General features: G+C 46.1%; 1 protein-coding gene across 1 annotated transcript in view; it reads left to right on the top strand.

Moving 5' to 3' along the window:
• The first annotated feature begins 9,570 nt into the window (after nt 1-9,570).
• The window catches only part of LOC147724784 (lymphocyte antigen 6E-like), a 56,691-nt gene continuing 40,228 nt past the window's right edge, over nt 9,571-26,033 (top strand). The window contains exons 1-2 of the mRNA XM_086967069.1: nt 9,571-9,763; nt 25,359-25,478. Of these exons, the coding sequence (XP_086823195.1) occupies nt 9,712-9,763; nt 25,359-25,478 (172 nt within the window). The 5' untranslated portion in view covers nt 9,571-9,711. The remainder of the gene's footprint in view (nt 9,764-25,358; nt 25,479-26,033) is intronic.

Below are 26,033 nucleotides of genomic sequence, written 5' to 3'. Positions count from 1 at the left end.
TGAACTCAGATCACCTGCTCCTCCCACTATCCCATATGCAAACTAGCAAAGCAAAGCAGGTGCCTATCGCAGTACCACAGGTCTGATTTAACAGTTGACCATTAAACAAGAAGAAATTGCTCTTCAAGCATTTCTCATCCATTCGGATAATCATCTGAGTATGGGCCCATAATTTAATGGTTCTTGTGCCCAAAAAGTGCTCTACTGCTCTCAGGCCATCAGTATGCCTAATACTCGTGTAAAGTGTTGACATGTCAATGGTCACTAATAGGTAATCGTCCTCCCATGGAAGATCGTACATTCTCCTGAGAAAATCCCCTGTGTTCTGTACATAGGAGGGAAGTGTTTTCACTAAAGGATAAAAAAATTAGTCTACAAACTTATGTTCAAAGGCACTGCCCGTAGCTGAAATAATTGAGCGACCAGGAGGATTTGTTAAGTCCTTGTGCACCTTCGGGGTACTGGTTGATCAATTTTCAAAAATAGATACTCATCATGATTCAAGAGGGTTTGGTCATACCACATTTTCAACTCATCTATTACTCGCTAGCATCAACTTCTCATCAACGTTTACATAGCAGTTCTTAATATTCAGTTGTTTGTATGCCTCAGTTAGATATTTTTGCTTGTCCCATAGGACAATTTTGCCCCCTTTGTCCGCATTGTACACAATTTAATTATCATATTCAGACAGTATCTTAATCAATGCATGATACGTTCTCTGTTTGCTGTTGCTAAATTTATTGGAATTTTGATAAGTTTGTTTTCCCAATTTCTTTAGTTCATTCATTACCGAATCATTATATACACCAGTTACATCTCTCGTCGTCATAGGAGTAAATCTTGAACTTGGTCTAAATCTTGTTGGTGCATCTTGATAAATTTCAATGCTTTCTTCTTGAGCAACATCTGTTGCACTAATCACGATATCCTCATTGGGACTTTCCATTTGCATAGCTCTCAGTTCCAGCATTAAGTTCATATCACTCATTGCTAATCCTCCATCCTGGTTTGCTCCTGATCTAGATGTCACTATTTGTCTTGACGATGGATTGGATAGAAAATGTTTTTTTAGCTTTAACATTCTGATGAATTTAAATAAATCGATACGTGTTTGCACATAATCCAGGTCTGCTTCTGGGCAAAATGATAGTCCTAGTTTTAAAGTTTCTTGTTCTTTATCTGTAAGGGTAATGTTTGTCAAATTTACTATTGTTGACTCTTTATTTTCCTCAATTACTTATTCCCTTTATTCTTTGTCTCTGCGCCTCCTACAGGCTGCCCCCTTCTGCCTCTTCGACCTATGCCTCTTCCTCTTGGTATGCTTACATTCTTTGCTGAAGGCCTTTGACGCAGATTGTATTTCCTTTCTTTGCACAAAAAATCAAACTCATCTATTACTGATGGTATCACTCTTTGGGCATTGCCCTCCTCATCCAAATCTGTGTCAACCTCTGAACTCTGTAGGCTGCTCTGCTCCCAGCGAGGTTCCAGACCCAATTTATTCTCCTTTCCCAGCTTTTGTTTCCGGATAGTGTTGAATTTCCTGGAAAAGGTATATATTTGACCTCTGTCAAAATCCTGTTTGTCTCTCGGGAATTTCTGGGCTTTACGTTCTTTTAGGGAGACTTCTAGCTTTCTTAAGCCTTCCTAAGGCTTCCTTTCATTTTGCTTTTGAATTGTTTAACTGTACCTTGATCCTCTTCTTTGCTTAAGTCGTCTGCCACTTGTTCTATTTCTGGCAGGATTTTCTTTATATCTATATCAGTGTATTTTATTAGTATTTCTAGCATCCTTTGAGAGGCGCCGTTTTGATATTGGCAGCCCACTCTCGCAGCATCTCCGGATTTAGTTCCTCATAACTAGGTGCCACCATTATTCTCAGACCTCTGGGTACACGCTGTCCTTCAAGGTAACGCTGCAACAATTTTGACTCCCACCACTTAGATAGCTCTGTGCGTTGGAGTTTCTCTAATCTCTTTAAGCGCGTTACTAGGCTAATATGGCTGTTTCCTGCGATATTAGTCCCAGATAAATCCCTTTGACTTGCTCGTTTATCGCGAAACATTTCAAGCGTCGCCTCTTTGCTCTCCTTCACCTCTGCGGCAGACATTCTCAACACTTTTCAAGCGCTCCTAATTATACCTCAATCGCTCTTCCCCTCCGTGTTCAATCACTGGGGTGTAAGAGCTTTACTTTCTCCCCCGCCGTTAGCTCAGTCAGCCTTACCAGGCAATTGATGTGGCGTACCTTCGAGTCCTCCGACCTTCTAATCCGCTTCCTCGCATTCCGGTGCTGATCTTCTGATTACTCTCCTCCTCAGCCTTTCAGCGCTGGGGGGTGGCAATTAGCTTGAATTCTCTCATTGTCCTCAAGTATTCCTTGCCCCTACAAAGCGAGTGTTGCGTCGTTTGGTAGACTCCTCGAGGCGAGTCTCATTAATACTTCAACGTATGACGACACCGTGTGGTGTTTTATATATTTTTTGCTGCCGCTACCAAACACGTTTCGACTGCTAAGCAGTCTTGCTCACTGGTAAAAAAGTTTCAGATGTGGCCATTTTTTAAAGTGCATAAGTAGTTTTCCAATCATCTCCATGTCTGATTCTCACGAAATTGTGTGCACCCCTCAAGTCCAGTTTTGAGAATATCTTGGCCAGTTTTATTTAGCGTATCAGGACAGATACGCGTGGTAAAGGATAACTATTATGTATCGTTATGGTTTTGAGTTTCTTGTAGTCAATGCATGGATGCTACTGCCCCTCTTGGTTTAGTATAAAGAACATTAGAGCACTCGCCTTAGATGTGGATTGATAGCTGAACCTGTTCTGTAGATTTTTCCTTAAATAAGTACAAAGTAACTCATCCTCTTTATTGGTGAAAGGTTAAAAGCAATCCTGAGGGATCTTAGCTTGAGGAATAGGATCAGTTGGCAAGGCATAGGACCAATTAGGTGGTAGCAGATATGTGCCTTCTTATTAAACACATCTTCAAACTTTTGGTATGGTTCTGGGATAGATAATGAAGGGTTTTATCTGTAACACACCACACATTAAGGGTAAAAATTGTCTTAGAGCTAGGTGTGGAAAACATTTCAGTCCATCAGACTGGGAAGAAAAACAGGGATCTGTTCTCTCCAATGAATCTGAGGGTTATGTTTGTGGAGCCAGTGAGTTCTCAGGTTCACAATGAATATTGGGAGATCTTTGAGATCAAATTGTATTGCTTTCATATGTCCCTTTTGTAATTCCTTAGCCAGTTCTGTTGTTTTCCAACAGACAACTTCCTCCCGAAGACCATTGCTATGACGTCCTGCTATGGCTTTGGGTTTATCTTTTTTCTGTTTTGGAAGTTCATTTAGTGTGTGAAGTTCAAGTGTTTGATTCAGTCAAACAACCCGATGCCCCATAATCTAATGCAGCAAGAAGATTCATGGGCCCTTTTGCGGTTAAGATCTCTATCTGGAGTTGAAAATTGGCCCTTGTTGTTTCTTTAGTCATTTAGACAAACCTCTTACCTTGGGAAAATCCACCTGGGATCCATTTGTTACAGTAGGTCTATGCAGTTTCCCACCAAGCGAGGACAGTCATTGATCCCACAGTTGAGACATAATCCTCTGCTCAGTTGCCGTTCTTTTTCTCCAGAAGTGAAAGACTTTCTGATGCTACAAACTTGCATCAGCTCTTTAGAGGTCTTCTAAGAGTTTTTGGCATCTTCCACGATGCTCTTTACAAGCACTGTCTGAGGATAGAAGTGTTTTTATTGGCAGCATCTTTCTGTTTTCAGTGCATCAATTTGTCGCATTAAGTCTGTCTGAGACGCTGATGCTGTAGACCGGTTCACCACCAGAGAGAGTACCTCTAATAAATCTTCCCAGAAGCCCTGGTAAAATGCGGTAGCAGCAGATTCAGCCATCCAGCCTGCCTCAGTCACTGACTGCTGGTGCTAACTAACATATACAATGTTATCCCTTCAACCTTGTTGAAGTGTCAGTAATTCAGTATGAGCTAGTCAGGTCTGCTTATGACCAAAAATAGCCAAGAATTGCTGTGCAAATCTTCGAAAGTTAGAAAGCCGAGGGACTTTGGTTCAGTATTAAGGGTGATAATGCATCTTTGCTCAAATAGGAAGAATACATGTCAACTTGGCTTGATTAGTGCCAGACTGTTGTAGTTTGGACAAAAAATATAGATGTCATTGTGCAATAAAAGACTGTAAGTGCTGGGGATCTCCAGAAAATCTTTCAGGGGGAGCAATAGTTGTTGTAGCAAAATGAGAACAAAGAAATCCTTATCTAGAATTTCCGACTTCCGAATCTGAATTATTTACAGTAATTCTAGCCCCAATATGTGGTGGGATTTCTGCTTTACATGTGTTTAGCATATTTTTACATAATAATTGGTTATGTTTTTTAACAAAAACGAATGTTCTTAACAGGCTGTTTCCAGTTCTCTTTCTATTTTATTGATTGCTTGTGCGATAACCTGTAACAGATTAATCTCAGTAGCCATATTATTGGTCTGGCAATGTCACCCCTTGCAATGTAAGCCAAAGGTCTGCAAGGTTGATCCCACCTTTTTTCTAGGTGGCCCTACTCCCTGTATCAAACTCCAGGAGAGTATACGGTGCCTGCTTCTTAAGAAGGGACTAAGGGGTGTGAGGTTACAGACAGGCAAACACACTCATTTCCAAGAGGCACATTGCGAATTTCTGTCAGGAGACAAAAACAGAAGACAGTGAGTATCAGATAACTGAGGAAAGGCTCTTAGAACAGGAAGGTATTATAGAAATACCTGAGGCAGTCGACCTGGTGTGAGGTGAAGGGTCACTGTAACTAGACCCCAGGCAAACCTGAAAATGTGCCTGTGAACAGAAGATTACTACTGTTCCACCCCACTGGAAAGCTAAATTGTACTCGGATCTTAAAGGGGAAGTCAGAAGGTCAAAAACAGGTTCCAAGTTGACTGAGCCAAATCACAGGAGATAACTGCAGCAAAGGTAAAAAAACAATAGCTGAGTCAAAATACCAAAACAGCCAAGAACAAATACACGGATCAGTACAAGGAAGCAGGAGAATGGAGACGGAGGGAACTGACAAAGGGGAAAAACGATTGTTCTCCATTGCTTCATTCCCCATCTTCTCCGTGTGGTATGTTCCCTAACTTTCTCATGCAGTATCTACCCTGAAACTTGACAACACGTGCAAGGATAAAATACAGTAATTCAAGGTGAAAGCATACAGTGGTTGAAATGGGCTTACCCCATGCTCAATACTGTGTCCAGCGGTGGGAGGAAGTATAATTTGAGAGACACTTGGGTAACCCAATGGCAAAAGGGTTGCATAAAAGCCCCTCTGCATGTGAGTATTGTTATAAATATTTTTGGAGGGAAACATGAAGCCATGTCTAAAAAGCTGGCCTGACCTGTGTTGTTATAATGCATCGAAGGCAGCTACACCACTAGATGGTGCAAAACAATGCCCCCAACAAACATTTTGCCCAATAATGAGGTATTTTTTCCCTAAAGACGGGAATCAGCATATTCCTTGCCTACTCTATGCAGACGATCTGCTTCTCCTGGATTATAGCCCCATCAGTTTGTAGAGACCACCCTGAAGCATACAGTTAGCAGAATATGTTGAGAATCAATCTGGAGAAAACCAGGGCGTTGAATTGTAGGGAAAATGTAAACATCCTTAAATGGCACCTGAATGCTCGAGAGGTGAAAAGAATGAATGCTTATCAAGACCTAGGTCTGTCCTTTAACATGAAATTGAAATGGGACACAGATATGGGTTGTATCAAGCAGAGTTGCTAGTTGCCTGATGAGATTCCATTGGAAACACGGAGGCCTGGTTCTCACCCCCTTAATGAAGGCTTATGAAGGGAAAATACCCCCTTTAGTGTTGTATTGAGCTGAGGTACTTACCCTCGACCCTGCTTGCGATTGGGATCCGTTGGATTTGGCAGTTCTCTGAAGGCTCTTGTTGTTGCCTTCAGGTTCTATGGTCCAGGGCATAAGGAGGGAACTGAATCTGATCTCCTGGAACCTGTTGGCGCACTCCTGGGTCCTCAGATTTTTCAATAAGCTCTTTGGTGTCTAAACTGTGCTGGGATGAGATCCAAGGCAGGGAAAGGAGGGGGGCAAGAGAAGCAAGGAAAAGGCTAAGGGACCTTGAAAATGTGCATTCAGAGTGGGGTACAATCATAGCCTGGTCCTCTTTCGTACTAAACAAGTGCTGAAAGAATTTGAAGTAAAGGTTGCCGGGTCACTTGACTTGGCCTATCTGCAGAAGAAGCCTTCCATCAACTTCTCCTTAAACACACTTGTCACTGACATGGTTTTCCCCTATCCGGCCCAGATACCCGATTGCAGAATTCAATTTTAAAGGTAAGAGTGGGGTGTAACCCAATCTAATTGTATTGTGAATGGTGTAATGTGATCCGGGATGGCAATGTTTTCTGCATTTCTGTCCTGAATGCTAAATGCTCTTTGTCTTATGTACTCATGGACTGTCTTTTTTGTACTCCTGCTTGTTGAAGTTTTAAGACCCTTGTTTTTAAAATACAGACCATTGCAAAGGTTGGAGGCAATAGAGCTGTTGTCCGAAATACGCTACTTATATGTTTTATGCTTGCTGTCAAACAGAGTTTCAGGGATGGGTTTGAGTAGTGCGTGCTGTTCATGGGGGGTTTGCGGGTTTTGAGCCAAGGTTATGCTCTATATATGTTTTTATGGTTTTAGAATGTTTTATGGATAATTGTCCTGACAAAATTAGTTTTACTACTGCTACTAATTATGAGGAGGGATTATAAACCAGATTGATCCTGCAAAGTATTTACCTAGGGCAACACTACAACTTTTCACAGACCTAACTTTGGCTGACACTGCTGCCTGAAGCTTTTGCCAAAGTCAGCATTTGGAAACCATGATGTTCCTCCTGGATTGTGACAAACAGACATTATTTACATTTCCTGCAGCTAACTATAGCACTCTCACCCATTTAACCTCAAACTACTTCCCACTCGGCACAGACTGCCCCTGCGTCTGGGTCTTAGTCTATTGCACTTCTAGTGTTTGAACTCAGACTTCCTGTCCCCTGCTAGCACTTCCAACACACAGTAATTACATTTTTTGTTTTGTTATGTTTCCTTTTGACAGACAACGTTTATCATTTTCCAACACCCCTTACAGTGCCCCGTAAAGCACAGCACTTCAATAAAAAGCTTCAAGTTATACATATAAACCAAATATTTATTTTGCAACACATTAAACCATTATGCCTTCTTTCACCCTATGTAGTAACCATCACATTATTGAGGCTCACGATTTTTGTGGTGGTGTCAACATTCAACAAAGGAAGCCTACATTAGTCTGCTTTGGCAATGCTTGATTGTCGCACATGTTCACTCAAGAATGGTGCATGAGTGTTTGGTGCTTGAGACAAAATAGCATTTTGGATGTGGAATGCTTCGCCCCACTAAGAAAACGGGCATTGTTTAGACCTTTCCTTTGTATTTGGCACCACCTTGTGATGGTGTCATATGGCTGCTAACTTACCTCGCCTTCTGAAAGACCAGACATAAGCTAACTAAATATTTCCAAGAAAGGTTTGCATGGTGCAAAGAGGCAGCGTCGTACTGCCTGTAGCGGGCAATGGGCATTTTCCCAGTGGGCCGGATGGTGGGGGCAGGTTTGCGAATGGTGCTGCAATATCGACCCCCTGTACCAAAAGCAGCTGCAATGTTTTTCATGTGCACCCCCACCCAATTGCCTCCTCACCCCTTTTACGGTTGGTCCAACTTAATTGCCAGAGCTGGTTTCTGTTCCCAGTCCGGCCCTGCTAGCTGGGGAGGTCTCTCTGCTCCAGCTCTGCTAGAAATGTGATTTTCCCCAGGTTTAAATTTTCCTCCTGGTGTGTAAGATGTTTTGTGGAGAGAGCATCCAAACTCTGGAAATCACTTCCTCTTTACATCAAGCTCTCATCTGATATTTGGACGGGCTCTCAAAACCAGGCTCTTTAATAACTGGTTGGGCAAAGTTTCCTCTCTGTATCACAGCTGCGCCTAGATGTCTCCGGGTGAGTGTTGCGCTTAACAAGAATATCTAACATAACATAGCATCTAACATAACATTGATAAAGGTGACGATGGAACCAGCAAATAGGAAGCTTATGGGCAGGCTGAAGCTCCCAAAGTGTATACAACATCTCTCTTCAAGACTGCGCATGCGCGCCGTCTGAAGCTGAGGCCTAAAAACCAGCTTTGCTCCTGATGTGAACATGAACACATGCTGCGACAGCCATACCCGACTGTGCCTAAATGTATATAAAACGTACAATAAGAAGAGTGAACAGAAACTATAACATATACCTTTTTCAAATACTTATATCCTGAAATGACCTATTTTTTAGCTGTAAGTAGTTTAGCACGTTAGACACTTATTTTCAAGTGTGTGCTACTGTGTATTTTATTGTGTTAAGTACGAACAGTGTTGGACTGGCAGCTAAAAGATGCCCTGGAAAATGTGTTCTTTCCAACCAGAGTATGAGTGTAGCAAGTGAGTGTGATAGTCCCCAGAGGGCACTAGGGGGCAATTTATATTTATGCTTAATTTGAGCCGGTAGCTGTCAATGGGGGCTACTGACACTTATTTTTGGGGAACCAGACTCTTTTGTTTGTCTTCAGACAACTGGGACATAACAGAACTGAGAGAAACACAGACAGACAGAAGGGAAAGATGGAAAACCAGTAACTAAGGCAGAAAGCAGGAACCTGCAAACGTGAGATAATAGGGCAGGAGTGTCTGGTGATGGATTAAAGAGGCCTGAGGTGAATGAAGAGTACACAACGTTGGTATTCGGCGCGCCGATGTTTAATTGCACTGGCTGTCGGCGTCTGAGCAGAGCTTCTACACGTCACTCGTTCTTTAACAAATTAAGCACTATATACGTCTACCAGTGAATTGTGTCTGCTTCCACAGGCCCGCCCGTTAGTAAAAGCAGCCCCGACCTTCAGCCTAGTGGGATCCTCCCTATGTTCCATATGTAGGGTGATTAGGCGTCCCGGATTTGCCAGGACGGAGCAGTTTTCACCTGCTGTCCCAGCAGATTTCAGGAAATTTAGCTCCTGTTCCGGTTTTTAGAGAGGGTCGGCTGAATACTGTGGGAGGTGCTTTTTAATATTTTACAAAGCAGGGATAGTTAGCAGTTGTTTCAAGAAAGCATTTTAATTGTCAGGCAAGCTATTGCATTTTATGTATGTTCCAACTGCCTGTTCTGTAATTCTCTGCTGAGGAGCGCTGTCTTTCTGTGCGCTCGCTTGAAGTAAAACTGTAGTCTATTTGCGTGAAATGTACCGGTTTTTGGCTTTCAAATTCCGGTCACCCTACCCATATGGCCAGTCAAGCCCTTGGTGGGAAACCTGCTTTTGAGTTAGTCATAAACAAATTGAATAAACAACAGGGGCGTGCCCTACCACTCCAATTCAAGCTAGACCCCGTCAAAGACGTAAGCACGTCATGGACACCGTTCAAACCGCAGAAGCAGAGGGTGCAGTTGTGCATTGAACACCTGAAGCTGTACTTGTTGGACCACATTCTTCAGATGGACGTCAGACTGATGGTGACATTCACTGTCCCATGAAACGATGCTATATATACACCCTCGGACTCCCCTCCGGAACTTTCTAGAAGCTTTCAACACCGCACGAAGATGAAGGCCCTCCTGTTCGTCGTGTTCTGTGCAGCCCTGTGTGTGCACGTGGGTAAGTGAGGCTGAACGGGCGGCTCCCAGGGGCCTGCAGCACGTGGGCTCTCTGTCACAGCTGTTAAATGCCGGCTTGCCCCAGTTTCCTGCTGCTGCTCGGCCGGCACATAGCTTGTTTTGGGGGATAATCAGTGCACAGAGTCCTGGCAACATTTGCATTGTTTTTATCCCATTGAAGTTTAGAAAATATGCCTCTTTTATAGAACCCCTCCCCCCTCCTTTAAAAAAAAAAATAACATTTAAACACTTAAGCAGTTTTTGAGAAAAGGTGCAATCCGCAAATGTGGGGCGCTCGTATTGAGGGTGCCCGGGCATATTTTGGATCCCAGTCCAACCCTGTGTTTATGAATCGCACTGTTGCACTGCTCGCACCCATATTTATGGATGTTTCAGATTGCACAGGTTCCCATGCAGTTTTATAGCTACATTTCTAGATCAGAATGCAGTGGTGCAATGTTGGCACCTATGTATCTCGGCTAAAACAAAACTGCAGAGCCGACGGGGTCTTCAGAGTGTTTTTTTTGGTACTTTTTTAGTGCAAACTTCGCTTTTCACATTGGCAGGTTCTGGACTTGGAAATGTTGGTGCAAATGACATCATTGCTTCCCCCAGATCCTCATCTCCCCAGAGACAGACGTGAGCGACGCTCAGGGACGGAGCCCCCTAGTGGTAGACTAGAGGAAACATGCTGGGTGAACACGACCCATCAGGTTACATGTCAGGGACTCGTTAAAATGACCTGTTCCACTGGACAGTGACTGGGTATCATGTTTAAACCATGGCATGTTACCCCAGATATTTTTTGTAAGACAACTACATACAATGACACAGTGCTGCACTAGAACATGTGATACCCTAACATGTTTGTTTCTCCTCAGGAGAACAACATCGCTTTTATAAGTGTGCAAAGTTTTTATCTCACTAGTAAAGTCTCCCTTCCTGTAAATTTGCGTAGGTCATTACAGACACTGTCCCCAGTCTTGAAACTTCCACCAATAAATCACTGATTTCAGGTTTGATAGTCTAATTAGCTAACTAGATGTAAAACTGTCACACAAAAATCCAGAACTGGAAGCAATGTCCGTAATGATCTGGAAGGAGGTGGTGCAGTTTATCCAGGCAAACAGGCAATATTAGAATTGCGAGTTATAGTTGGTGCTGAAAATGGGGTGAGCCTTTTTCTCACAATTTAAGTAAGAATCTCTTTTCCTTACGACGGTGACATTGTCTGGATGCTGGATTTTTTTTTTATTCTCCATAAAACTTCAAAGGGGTACAAACGTTTTAATTGTGATGTGACTGACACACCAATCACCAAAGCGTCAAGGGGCAACTGAAGTGACATCAAACACCCTTGAACTTAATGACCTCACAGTAAGTGAAATATATGATCTTTGCCCCTCAACATTCCCGGGAAGTGATGTCATATGATTTATACAAACACAACTTAGATAAATGTATATTTTAGATACTACCTATATTCAGGACCACTGAAATTGTGCGGCAGGAGAGGGCCAAATAGTGGGGCAGGGTTGAGTAAAACATGCAGCAAGAAAAGGCAAATTATGCGGCATAATGCTGCACATTTTGTAATGGTGATACTTCATTTTCTCGACTTTTTTAAACTTAATAAATATGTCTGGGCATTGGCTACACCTCATTATTACCAGTTTAGCTCCCAAATATAGCACTAGGCAACGGAAAGCTGACCAGACACGTTCTGAAAAGGCTCTCTCACTGCGCTGCAACAGGTGTTGCTACATTTTTAGTAACTTTGGAACCCTTTGAGCTAGAAACATTTTTTTGGTTAAAATCTGCAGATTATGTGTCAGATGATGGGCTATGCGACAAATGCGGCATGTCTATAATTATGTGAAAATCACGGCACAATCGTATAATTCCAGTTGCCGGGTCTATATTATGGTGCTGACGTGATATGCCAGGGGAACCTCGGAGTTTCATGATCTTATAAAGGAATTCAGGCCTTCAAACTCGTTCCTCGATATGGTCATGGAACTGCTCAGTGACGTGCAATATTCTTTTAATGTACTGAAGGTGGTACTTCATTCCATATACTATTCACTATTTGTATGCAAAACAAATGGGCAAAATAGAAGGCGGGGGAAGTGCAGTATTGCTACACAAAGAGTACCTCAGCTTGGGTACCTTTACCCCTGTATCTGGATTCCTGCGAGTGTTGGGAGAGAGGGCTGCAGCATATTAGGTGTTATGCAAAATTAGAGCTCAGAAATTACAATATTGTTTGTTGTTTTTGGCATTTTTTGGTGCAAGAGGAGGGATGGACATATATCAATTGTTGCAAAGAGGCCTCGCATAGCAGAAGGCAGCGCTGTGGGGCTTTGTTGAAACTTAACAACCTGTCTTTGCATTTTGACCAGTCCACCCCTAACTGGACACACCATTTTCTGCTGTGAAGAAATATTTATCTTGGAGAATGTGTCTGGGGAGCCCTTACTGTCTAAGGTTATTTTATGAGAATAAAAAAGAAAGCACTGTTTCTGAAAAGTATTGCCTTTTAGTGAATATATATTTAGAAAAAATACAATTACAAATACCTAGGTTTACAAAAAACGAACGCAGCGCGGTACCACAAGTCCTTTTACTGCACCGCTCTTCGATAGTTTGGAGGCACAGGGTTGCAACATATTTACAACAATATGTCAAAGCTCCGTGCTTCCCCGTGCGCTGACGCACAAACTGCTGCCATACGCCAGTGCATACACCCTTGCACCATGATGCAACGATGCCTGCGTCGTGGGGAGATTGTTTTTGTGGAACATGGGGTACCTTCCTGCACAGAAAACCATCATTTGAGGTGATTTCCTCTTCTAATCTGTGCTGTCGGATGCAGCACGCATTGAAAGAGGAAAAAAACGAGGAGAAATAAAAACATTTCTCCTCGTTGCACCGCGCTACGCCACCCCTTTGGGGGCATAGCATTCTGACACTTTTCCAGATTTACGATTCCTCGTAAATCTGGAAATGCATCAGTGGACATGGGTGTTGCGTGGGGACACCCATTGCAACACCCATGTCACGCCCCTAACACACAAAGTGAGGGTGAGCTTAAGGAAATGTTCACTCCATTGCTTTTTTAAATTCCACCTTACCTTGTGTTGCTGCTGGGGATTGTGCGGCGTTGCCTGTGGCCCCCCCGGTCCACCGCAGTCAAGAGCGTACTGTTTGAGTGGAGGGAGGTCACAGGGAAACCCGCCACTCGATCTCCCAACCCACTTCTGGGTTGTGCCATACACGGCCGCCATCTTTGGGCAAGGGACGCTCTAATGTTTGCGTTCCCTTCCCAAGGCGGGCCCTTTAAAGGGAGGCTTTGTGGCTCACTCGCTTGAAACTACTTTGAACAACTAAGCGCTGCGGGTCGCCTATTGATTGCTGCTATTACTTTTAAACCTTTTTGCTTTATCTTACTTTTTACACCTTGCCCATGGTATATTGTACACTGTTGTAATCTAAGCGAGGGTGAGCTTAAGGGAATGTTGACTCGATTGCTTTTTTAAATTCCTCCTTACCTTGTGTTGCTGCTGGGGATTGTGCGGCTTTACCTGTGGCCCCCCCGGTCCACCGCAGCCAAGAGCGGGCTGTTTGAGTGAAGGGAGGTCACAGGGAAATCCGTCACTCGATCTTCCAACCCACTTCCGGGTTGTGCCATACGCGGCCGCCATCTTTGGGCAAGGGACGCTCTAGTGTTTGCGTTCCCTTCCCAAGGCGGGCCCTTTAAAAGCAGCCTATGAGGCTAGTGCGCAGCGGATGCGCGCAGCGGGCACGCCGGCGGCGCGCCAAAGGCAAGCCCGTCTGCGCCCGTCCGTGCCAGGCCAGGACTCGGGGCCCAAACCCCTGCCCCCTGCAATAGTGCTAGTTTAAAGTTCTCCTCCACCCAGCTGCTCAATCTGCGCCCTTACTCATAGCCCACGTGTGCCTGCCTCGAGACAGCAGATAGCTTAATTGCCTGTCCGAGCTGTAATTTTACATTTAACGCCTACCTTGTTGAACCAGGTAAGGCTATTAAGCCTGACACTATGTAAAGTAACAGGAGCCCCCTGGTGCGAATAGCAATCCTGGGTCAGGGTAGAGAATATATGTAAACAAAAATTCCCAGGCATGCACAAATGTAACTAGCAAGTACACATGTAGATAGAGTTATTCTACAACAACATTCGACAACTGCTTTCTCCAATAAAATTGGTTTTAATTTCTTTCAAATATTCATAAATAATTCATATGATTGATAAAAATGCATTACAATGTTCAGAGTCAGTGCAAACTTCATTGTATCTATACATGATATGTCAAGATTAAAATTTCAGTAAACATTTTTAAAAAAAAAGGAAAAAAACTGATGGTTTCCTGTCGACGCGTTTCGACACGTGAGTTGTGTCTTCTTCAGGACTGTACCATCGATATTCTTTTAATATGCCACAAAAATGGCGTAGATATATATTGGGTTTAGTTCTCTACGGGCGGATTTCCCAACAAAGTACTCCGATTACAGGAATATCAAGGCACTTAATCTCTTAAGTATAGTGACTCGTGACTGGTGGCATGTGTTAATCTGATAATGGTTAAAATATCTTCTTTCCACTCTATGGTATATCAGGACGCTGGGGACGTTGTGGAACGCTTGTATTGCCGACCGACTTAACTTCAAAACGCTCCACCTGCTCGGAGGGTTCAGTATACCATGTGGAAAAGCAGGGGGCCGGTCAAACTTGACGGAAATGGAATTCGGCCGTTTGGTGGCGGGTCAGATAGGAGACCGCTCTATGTAAACACCGGCAGCGGTGCACTCGCAAGCATCTAGCTGATTGGCTGGAGCGGTACAGCGTATAAGTTGTTCGCGTTGCCGTTTGTGTAAACTCGTTCTCCCAGGTCTGTGAGTCACGTATGTCGTCTTCCTTCGTTCGGTCAAGCCTGACACCACAGTCCATCAGTCTGTGCATTGCGCCCTGACTCAAAAGCCAAGACTTTCTAACAGTTTCTCTTTTTTTAGCGTCAACTGTCACTCTCTCCCCAAACATCAGGCAGATATTTTTGATCTTTTATTGGACTCACAACCTGACGCCTTATTCCTAACGGAGACATGGCTTACCAGCTGCTCAGGGCCTGACTTGGCCAGACCCCTGCCCCCGAACTACGCCATTGTGAGGAAGGACAGAGAAGTTAAGGTGGGAGGTGGGATCGCCATCATTTTTAAGAAAAAAAATTGGTGTAAATTCGACGAACTATCGATTCCCGACTGTGAAGCTGCTGCTTTCAAACTTACTTTGACTCCGCACTTTACTTTTTCTGGGATACTGGCTCATGGGCAACAAAGTTTCCTGATTTTGTTTCCCCTCTGCTGCTTCATGCAGCTAATTTTTCTATTTTAGGTGACCTCAACCTCCATCGTGAGGACCCCAGCTGTAATATTGCCAGCACCTATGTCTCTGATTTGGCAGCTATGAATATTCGTCTTCTAAATAGTGGGTCCACACACAAAGTAGGGCATCTTCTTGACCCCATTTTCCCCAACGTATCTTTTTTACAATGTACAACGGCCGTCCCTCTGTGCTGGACGGATCACTTTTTAGTAGGATTCAGCCTGGAAACCACCCCTCTTGTACATACTAATTGCAACACTATTGTTGAACCTTCTAGGAATTGGACGAAGCTTGACATTACCAAGTTTAATTCATTGCTGTCCATAAATGCTCCAACCTTTCATAATAACGTTGCCTCAGATTTGGTAGCGTTTCAAGGATGGATTAAATCGGCCCTTGATATCTGTCTCCTCACCTCTATCAGAAAGTTTAACAACCATCGCCCCCGCCCCTTGGTTCTCCGACGAACTAAAGAAGGAGAAAACCAAATGTAAAAACTTGGAGCGTCGGTGGCGTAAGAACTATACAGCTGAAGCCAAACTTGCATATATTACAAGCAAACGGGCCTATCACTCCCTTTGTCGGTCTGCACGTGCCAACTATGTTTCCACATCTATTCTACAGGCTAACAACTGCCCTAAAACTGCCCTAAAACGACCACAACACCAGCACCCTGCTCGACAACCTCGCCAACCTGGGACTCAAGCAACTGGTGTCCACCCCCACCCACCTCGCCGGACACACACTCGACGCCGTCTTCTCATCCAGCACAGACATCGACTTCAGCCACGCCACAGAGCTTCAATGGACGGACCACAGCTGCGTCCACTTCACCTTCAAGAGAACGACGACCCACCAACACCAGCAACACACCGCCCGCAGGAGCTGGAACAAGATCACAGCAGACCAGCTCGCCACCTCCCTGAGCCAACACCCTCCTGCCAGCTCAGCGAACACCAGCCAGGCCGCCGATAACATCACGAAGTGGATCAGCAACTGCGCGGACGAACTCGCCCCGCTGAGGACCCCGCCCAGCAGACCCGGCAGCAAGAAGGCCCCATGGTTCACCGACGAACTCAAGAGCTCCAAGAAGAACTGCCGAGCCCTCGAGAAAGTCTGGAAAAGGGACCCGACACCGGACAACAGGACCTCCTACAAACTGGCCACCCGGAAACACCACCAGCTGATCCGCGCCGCCAAGAGAACAGCATTCAAGGACCGGTTGGACAACAACGCACACAACAGCAAGGAACTCTTCAACATCGTGAAAGAGCTTTCCAACCCCAACGCAGGAAACAACGACATCACCCCATCGCAAGACCTCTGCAACTCCCTCGCCTCATACTTCCACAACAAGATCACAGACATACACAGCAGTTTCAACAACCAACCAACGCACACCACGACCGATCAGCCACCCCCTCCCACCACCACCCTCCACGCCTGGACCCCGATCAGCACAGAAGACACCATCCGCACGATGAACTCCATCCACTCCGGATCACCAACCGACCCCTGCCCTCACCACATCTTCAACAAGGCCGACGCTGTCATCGCACCCCACCTGCGAGACATCATCAACACATCCTTCGACACCGCCATCTTCCCCGAGAGCTGGAAACACGCCGAACTCAGCGCTCTACTCAAGAAACCAACAGCGGACCCCACCGACCTCAAGAATTACCGCCCCATCTCGCTTCTCCCGTTCCCAGCCAAAGTCATCGAGAAGACCGTCAACAAGCAGATGGCCGCCTTCCTCGAGACGAATGGATCCCTCGACCCCTCTCAGTCCGGCTTCCGAGCCAAACACAGCACCGAGACCGCCCTCATCGCCGCCACCGATGACATCCGAGCCCTGATGGACAATGGAGAAACAGCGGCCCTCATCCTCCTAGACCTCTCCGCGGCATTCGACACGGTCTGCCACCGCACCCTAATACGGCGCCTCAGCAACACCGGAATCCAGGACAAGGCGCTGGAATGGATCATCTCCTTCCTCGACGGAAGAACACAGAGAGTCCGCCTACCACCGTACAAGTCAGAGGCCTCCGAAGTCATCTGCGGCGTCCCCCAAGGATCATCCCTGAGCCCCACCCTCTTCAACGTCTACATGAGCCCCCTCGCGGCCATCGTACGCAAACACCACCTCAGCATCATCTCCTACGCCGACGACACCCAGCTGATCCTCTCCCTGACCAACAACCCCGCCGCCGCCAGAGCCAACCTACACGAAGGGATGAAAGAGGTAGCCGAGTGGATGACGACCAGCCGCCTGAAACTGAACTCGGACAAGACGGAGGTCCTCATCCTGGGCTCCTCTCCCTCCGCCTGGGACGACTCCTGGTGGCCTCCCGCCCTGGGCACCGCTCCCAAACCGACTGACCATGCACGAAACCTGGGCTTCATCCTGGACTCCTCCCTCTCCATGACCAAGCAAGTCAGCAGCGTCTCCTCGGCGTGCTTCAACGTCCTACGCATGCTACGGAAGATCTTCTGGTGGATCCCCACAGAGACCAGGAAGACCGTCACCCAGGCCCTCGTCACCAGCCGACTGGACTACGGCAACGCCCTCTACGCCGGGACCACCGCCAAGCTCCAGAAGAGACTCCAGCGGATCCAAAACGCCTCAGCCAGACTCATCCTCGACATCCCACGATCCAGCCACATCTCCGGACATCTCAGAGACCTTCACTGGCTCCCCATCAACAAGAGAATCACCTTCCGCCTCCTCACCCACGCACACAAAGCCCTACACGACCAAGGCCCGAGCTACCTCAACAGCCGAGTCAACTTCTACGCTCCCAAACGCCACCTCCGATCAGCCAACCACGCCCTCGCCGCCGTCCCCCGCATCCGAAGAGCGACTACAGGAGGAAGGTCCTTCTCCTACCTGGCCGCCAAGACCTGGAACTCCCTCCCGTCCGACCTGCGCCTGACCCAAGACCACCTCGCCTTCAGGAAGAAGCTGAAGACCTGGCTGTTCGAGCAGTAGCGGCACCCCCCCCCCCCCCCAGCGCCTTGAGACCCTACGGGTATGTAGCGCGCTTTATAAGTGTCAATGATTGATTGATTGATTGATTAATATGGTCAAGGATTTATCTGGCTCAACCACCATACAACCCCCTCCCAACCCTAATTCTACACAATGAGAAGACTTTGCACAATTCTTTGTAAATAATGTAGAAACCATTTATTCTTCACTGGTCAGTACCACCCCTGCTTTCTCTCCTTTACCCACTGTGCCTGCCGATTGTCCTGTCTTGTCACCTGAAAATCACACTGACTTGATAAATGTGCCTACCCTTGAATCCTGGCCACTTTTGGACATGGTAGCACTCGCACATCATCTTAGTCATATTAAATCAGGATCTCCCTGTGATCTACTGCCCATTTCAGTCTTGCGACAAATTGACCCACCCTCTCTCAATCATGTTCTTCAATTGCTTAATACATCCCTAACGGTTACCATTGTTCCTTTAGGCTGGAAGCATGCAATGGTTGTCCCATTCTTAAAAAACTAATGCTGATCCCACCCTTCTCTCCAACTTTCGTCCAATCTCTCTTCTACCTGCCCTTTCAAAGATCCTTGAGAGACACATTAAAGGACATCTGTCCAAATTTATTGAGACAAATGGGCTGCTGCATCCCACCCAATCTGGCTTCAGGACCAATTATTCTACCGGGTCCACTCTGCTTGGGGTTACAGAAGCGCTTCGACACAACATCGATGAGACCTGAGTGCGGCCTTTGATACGGTCTTTCATACCATACTCATTAAGGCCCTCCAACTTTCTGGTGTTACTGGGACCGCCTTGAGCTGGCTTAGCTCGTTTCTCTCTGATCGCAATTTTCAGGTCTTTTCTTCTACCTCTAAATCCAAAACTCATCCCTTGCCCTATGGGGTTCCCCAGGGTTCAACTCTCAGGCCCCTACTGTTCAATGTTTACATCAGACCGCTGGCAGCTTTGGTGGAGGAATCAGGGCGGTCGCTTTTCTCATACGCTGACGACACCCAGATCCTCTTCTCTCTTTCAGTTGGCAAATCATCCGAGCCTTCGGCACTTAGATCTGGCCTTAGCAAAGTTATGGCTTGGATGAACACCAACTTTTTAAAACTTAAGGCGATAAAACAGAGGTTCTGATCCTTTGCAAGGACCGAAGTCTCTGAGGCCCTCAACATTGGCCACCAGAAATGGGTACGCTACCACAGCATTCCACTCGGGTGCGCAACCTTGGTTACATTATGGACGATTCCCTTTCCATGCGGCACCAAGCTACCAAGGTTGCCGCCACCTGTTTCACCATTCTGAAATGGATGAAGAAGATCGTGTGGATGCTTTCATCTCATGCCCAGCGTACCGTGGTCCAGGCCCTGGTGACTTCTAGGCTGGACTACAGGAATATTCTCTATTTGGGTGTCAACAAAGAGATAACACGCAAATTGCAGCGAGTACAAAACTCTGCCGCTAGACTGCTGTGCCGAGCACCTGCCTCAACGTCCAGGCTGCTGGTTGATCGCCACTGGCTTTCAGTGGAGAAACGGGTCAAGTTCAAAGCCCTTACATACTTGTTCCGCATTAAGCATGCTAAGTCTCCTGACTATGTGCAACAGTTGGCCTGCCCCTACGTCCCCTCCCGTACTCTCAGATCCTCTACTCAAGAGAAATTCCGAGTTCCGGTAGTTAGACTTTCTCGTATGGGAGGGCACTCCTTCTCTTACCTTGGTCCCACTTTGTGGAATGCTCTTCCACTGCCCCTCTGCCTACAATCTGACCATCTGTCTTTCCGCAGATCCCTCAAAACATGGCTCTTCAGCCAATAGGCCTCTCCTCCCTCTGTTGTTCTCTGTCGGCGCTGGGAAACCCCTTGGGGGTAGCTGTGCACTGTTATACAAATTTAAATAAACAAAAAAAGTCACGCAAGGTGGTTTTATCTGTACTTGTAAATATCACACAGAAGGTTGCACCGTCGGTGCGTCACGCAGCGTGACACCCCGGTGGTGTAAGGGACTTGTAAATCTGCCCCATAGTTCGGCAATATTGTTTCCCTCCTGAACTTTTCCCCTCCATCTTTTGAAAGGCTTTGCTTGTCATGACGTCACTTCATTTCTGGAGGTTGTGTGAAATTCTGTGACTTGGTTAAAATCACAAATATAAGAGTTGTAGGAACTAAAGCCGACATAAGATCTCAGATGGGTAACCAATGGCATGCCCTTTAGTCCCATGAATGCACAAAGAAATGGAACAGATTCACCAAGATGGCAGAAAGCAACATCAAGCACAGTTTGAGCCTCAGAGACATATTAGGGCCATTTTAGCCAATCAACAGGCTCCTGTTTGCCAAAGAAGAGCTAAGGGTAAGGTACCCTGCTGCTTTCTTGACCACTGAGGCTAGAGGTCGTAAGGGCAGTGGCTGAGGTACCAAAGGCTACCTTGATGTCCTCACACTGAAGAATAGACTAGCCGGAACCCTTCTGAAGGAGAGTGATAATCGCTCTGTCCCTATAAAGGGCTCATCCAATATATGACCCACAGCTGACGTCATCAAACTAAGCAACATTCTAAAACGCTGGTTGTTAGAGAGTCAGGAATGGGTAAAGATAACTGCTTTGGCCTAGGTAGGTACCGTAGGTCAAACAGGGACCCACGAGCCCCCAATGTTAGGGAAAGACAGCTCACCTCTAGAGATAGCCCGCTCCACCCCCTTGGTAGCTTGGCACGAGCAGCCAGGCTTATCTTCAAGGCCAATGTTTAAAGTATTTGCAATTACACTGACAGCAACCCAATGATGCCGCCACAAATAGACTTCACACGAGTTTCATTGAAAAACAAGTATATGTATACAAAAAGATATACGATGCGAGCACACAATACTAAACCAACATATGCCTAGGGGTAAAGCTCCCCCTGTCCTATTACTATTGAGCTAAACTAAACAATCCTATTCAATCCTAATGTTGTAATATGCAGTTCGTTAGGCAACAATCAGGTACTTCACAATATAAAAATAATGCAGAACGTAATGTGGCTGTCTGGCGATTTGTACTGTTACTGTAATGCAGTGCGTTATGCAACAACGATGTAAACTGTTATGCCCCCGTAATGCAATGCGTACGGTCCCCTTCAGATACTCTGTTAGGATAAAGCAATGCAACGTGTAATACAGTTATCAGGCAGTTAGTTTTTGATATCAGGCAGTTCAGTATGCAACACGACAATTCGTCAGTTCGTGATGTAGGACTAAGACAAGGCGTAACACACCTACCAGGCAGTTCGTTAGGCAAAACTAATGCAATGGGCAATACGACAAACAAGCAGTTTGTTGTGCAGAAAAAAGGCAATGCATCATACAATCATCAAATACTCCATGATTTAATCCAGCACTGTTCACGGTGCCTCCGGCAGTCTCTCTGCCACCTCGTGCTGGCTTGCGGTTAGTCTACGGCCACAGTTGCCCCCCCACACTGGTAAGATATGATACAGTGAATGCAGTTTTGTACTCCAGCCCCCGGTGCTGCCAATCCTTTGGCACACATGCCGCAAATCGAGCTGAAGCAGAGGCTCACGCGGCAGGACAGAGAAAGAGGCCGAGTGCATCTCCCTCCTAGCCCGCCTCCCGCCCCAGGAGTCGACACATGTCACCTGGGGGGGCACGAGCCCACTCTCCTCTCCTCATCCAGCGACTTGGGCCTCCAATGCAATCTCCCTTAATATCCCGGCAAAGGGAAGATCCCAGGCTGCATACTACACCCACACACAGAGTCAATGAGACTCACTGGACTCTGGGTATACGATAACCAGACAACTTCTCACGAGGGTCACAGGCTGCACACGACACACGCATGCAGCATCGCTGGGACACACTTGATCTTCTGGTGCCCAAGATCACAGGGCACAACTTGCTCAGGTCTCCGGTGGTAGAAAGCACACGCACTCCGCGTCGCGGAGACACACTTTATCTTCTGGCGCCCCCAGTCACAGGGCACAACTTGCGCAGGTCTCAGGCTGTAGAAAGCACACGCACAAAGAGTTGCTCTAGACACGCTTGATCTTCGGGTGCCCAAGATCACAGGGCACCTCTGGCGAGGGTCTCAGGCTGCAAACAGCACACGCACAGAGTGTCGCTGAGACACCTTGCCCTTCTGATGTGCACGATCACGGCAATCCACACGAAAGCCTAAGGCTGCTCCAAGCAGACGGACACTACGTCGCTGAGACTTTCTTGGTTTCCAGGGGCACACGTTCACAGGACAATCCTGTCGAAGGACTCAGGCTGCACCAAGTACACGCACACTGCGTCGCTGAGTCTTGTTTGGAACTCCACGTGTCCAAGATCACAGGGTAACTCTTACGAAGGTCTCAGGCTAGACAGAGCACACACACACATCGTCTCTGATAGTCTTCTCTGGAAACGTTTGTGTTCCTGTATTTTTGAATAGGGAGCCAGCTCACCTCAGGCCCTTGGGGACAGTTACTTCAGGACACAGCACACCGCAAAGTCCTTCAAGCAGGGGGACACAGCACACAGCAAAATCACTTTACCCTTTCCTTGGTTGAAACAGCAAACTGCAGGCCAGCCCCAGACCACACAGTATGAGCAGTCCTGCCATCATTCTCCTCAGTTGTTTCTTCTTTGCCAAAGGTGCTCTTGACCACGAAGTATCTCCAGTCTTGTTCATACTTGATCAAGCCATTCTCCAAACTTCAGGGGCTTCAGCTCGCATAGGTATACCCCTCAATGGCTTTGAAGTCTTTGTGTTACAGGGTGTACTGACCCCTGCTCAGTGGCGGCTGGTGGTGGGAGTGCTGCGGGTGATAGGGCAGGGAAGAGCAGGGTGGGGGGTACTAAACTATGGCATACAGCTGAGCCGAGGTAAGTAAACAAATAAATAAATAAAACAAATGTCATTGCGCGCCCTGCATTGACAAATGCATTGCAGCGTGCGCAACTACATTTGTTTTATTTATTTATTTGTTTACTTACCTCCGTTAGGCCGTATTTCATAGTTTATTACCCCCTACCCTGCTCCACCCTTGCCCCAACCCACCACCCCGCAGCACTCCCACCACCGGCCGCTACTGCCCCTACTCAAACGAGTTCTGGGTGCCTCCCTACCAGTGACACCTCTTCCTTTGATTAGTGTGGGTCTGGATTCTCAATCACTCATCAGGAGATGGGACACTTGTTTTATAGCACCAGCCCAGGCCTCTTCACCTCTAGGGGCTTCTCCACCCCCTACACTCCAGACGCAGGTCAGCCAGTGCTGTCTCACCTCCTCCCCTGGGTCAAGACATTCCCCAGATCCTTTCGCTTTCAAATCCAGCCAGTCAATACACATCCAGGCAGAGACACACAGAAATGTTTAAATCACAAAAACCCAGCCACTTCTAAAAGAGTGGCTTACAAACACATAATGCAAAAACCATCTTCATAAAAAAGATGTGTTATTGCAGGGTGAGTTCACCGTTCCATCTAAAGCCCTTGGGAAGATAGGCTGGAAAACATATTACACAGCCTTCCCATTCTATTCTAATGGGTAAGATGGCCTTTCGACAGGGAAAATGAAATGGGGATTATTTCACTGTCAGGACATGACACACACCTTAGTACATGTCCAACCTTTCACTTGCACTACACCCTGTCCAGGGGTACCCTCGACCTACCATAGCGGTGTCTTAGGTGCACAGAAAGGGAAGGGTAAGGTCTGGCAAGTGAGTGCACTTGACAGAACAACATGGCAGTTTCACAAACTGCGTTCAGGCCCTGCAATGGCAGGCCTGAGTTCCATTTTCAAGGCCACTTGAGTGGGTGGCACACTAAGTGCTGTAGGCCCACTTGTGGCATTTGCATTACCAGCCCTGGCACACATAGTTCATTTTATAGGGACTTCACTAGTAATACAACATATCAATTATAGACAACCAATTACCATTACACTGTACACTGGGAGCACTTGCACTTTGACCCTGTTTAGCAGTGGCAAAGTGTCCAAAACATCTAAGTTGGTAACACTTGTCAGAATAAAGGTCTAGAGGAAAAGCAAACAGTTTAGGGAACTTTAGCCAAAAAGGGCCAAGTCCCACAGTAATCTAATAGAAATGTTTGGAAAAAAAGCTAAAGGGAAGTGCTATAAAAAGAAACTCAGTTTCATATTCAAATTAGTAGACAAAGAAGAGCGAAAGAAAGTAGGTTGACAGGGTGGGGCAAGGGGTGGATGGCAGTTTGAATCTGTTTATGGAATCAGTTTCACATTTAAATAGAGAAGGCAGGGAAGTAAGAAGACAGAAGTAGTGTAAAAGGAACAAAGCAAAGAGTGTCCCTGTTTTCAAAAAGCACTGTGTTTCCAATCGCAGGCAAAAACAGCTTGCTTTAACTACTTGAATGTGAAATGTTGGACTTTACTCGGCACAATAAGTTGCATAGACAAATTGTTTGGTAAATATTTTACACATGGTGCGCTTGCAGCTCGGCCTTCCCATGAGCCAAGTTGATGTGTTATATGGGATCTGCTGCTGATTTCTGTACCCATGTAAAATTGAGTTCACATTTCTATGCATCAGTCTTGGAGGACCTCTATATCACCTTCGATGCTCATGAAGAGCTCAGCTCGTTATGAGGTACACCTCTCGTACACTCATGACGAGCTGAGCTCGTCATGAACAATGGGAATAAATCAGGGTCAGCACAGGAGGGGAATACCATCAACATTGATGGTGATATATATTAACACATGCAATTACATTATATGGTCATCAAGGAAGGCAGCTGTCATTTCTGTTCCTGTCTGCGCTGCACTTCCCTTGTGACAGAACTCTGTACTACCAGAACTGTGATTGTGCAATGGGTGATAAAATAGGCACATATTTTATTTCATCCCCCTTTGAATAACAGTCATCTTCCCCATTACACCCTCTTGCATGACTGAGCCCCACTCTTTGTCACGAGGCAGATACATGTGAGTAATGTCTACATACATAACCCATTTTTGTTTGAGCGGATTTTTTCTAGTGAATCAATGCATCATCATCATGTTTGTGCAAGCCCCTCTCAATAGTAGGGTGCAGTTAGAACGATTTAGTAGCCACTAAATCTGTAAATATGTTTGGCTGTATCATTTGATACCAAATGGCAAGGGTGAAATTCTCAGAAAATGTTTCTTTTTGTCTCTTTTGGTGAAAATGCGTTTTTTCTTTTCAGCACAATTTTTGACCTGCTACCAGTGCAATTTACAGTCTAGCAACGACAATTGCAAAACCCCACAGAACTGCTCAGACGCCGAATCCTACTGCAGCACTACAGTGATAAATGGCCCATTTGGTAAGTGGCAATTTATATTAGCATCATATTAACCCTAAGAAATGTATGTGCCAATGTGCATCTTTATTTTTAATGCGCTAAGGTAACCCGCCATGCATGTATCCCGATTACGTCGGTAGATAGTCAACTACTTGGGTACTCACAAAAATCCTGAGGAGGAGTCGTGGAAATCGATGTAAGTCATAGACTCTGCCTCACATAGGGTGCAGATTTACTAACACTTTGCTCTGGGTTTGCTTTACTTTTGTAACTTGTAATTTGACTGATTTGCGATAGAAAGTTGGACATAGTAATGCTAAGTTGAACATAGGAATGTTGAGAGCTCCATTAAAGTCAATGGAGCAGCAGCGGCCTACATGAACAGCTATGGGCCTGCTGCTCTCACCATTTCTAGGTACCTATAAACAGCCCCTGCCTTTTCAAAACATTTGGGGGCCGATTTACAAGTCCCTTGCGACACTTTTGCGCCGCCGTTGCGTCACTTTTTGTGACGCATCAGCAGTGTAAACAATGCGTTGCGGTCAATTTACAAAGAGGCACATTTAGGGAGATGCG

Source organism: Lissotriton vulgaris, chromosome 4_1 (genome assembly GCF_964263255.1).
Source record: "Lissotriton vulgaris chromosome 4_1, aLisVul1.2, whole genome shotgun sequence".
NCBI classification, from domain to species: Eukaryota; Metazoa; Chordata; class Amphibia; order Caudata; family Salamandridae; genus Lissotriton; species Lissotriton vulgaris.
This window is presented reverse-complemented; position numbering and strand designations above follow the sequence as displayed.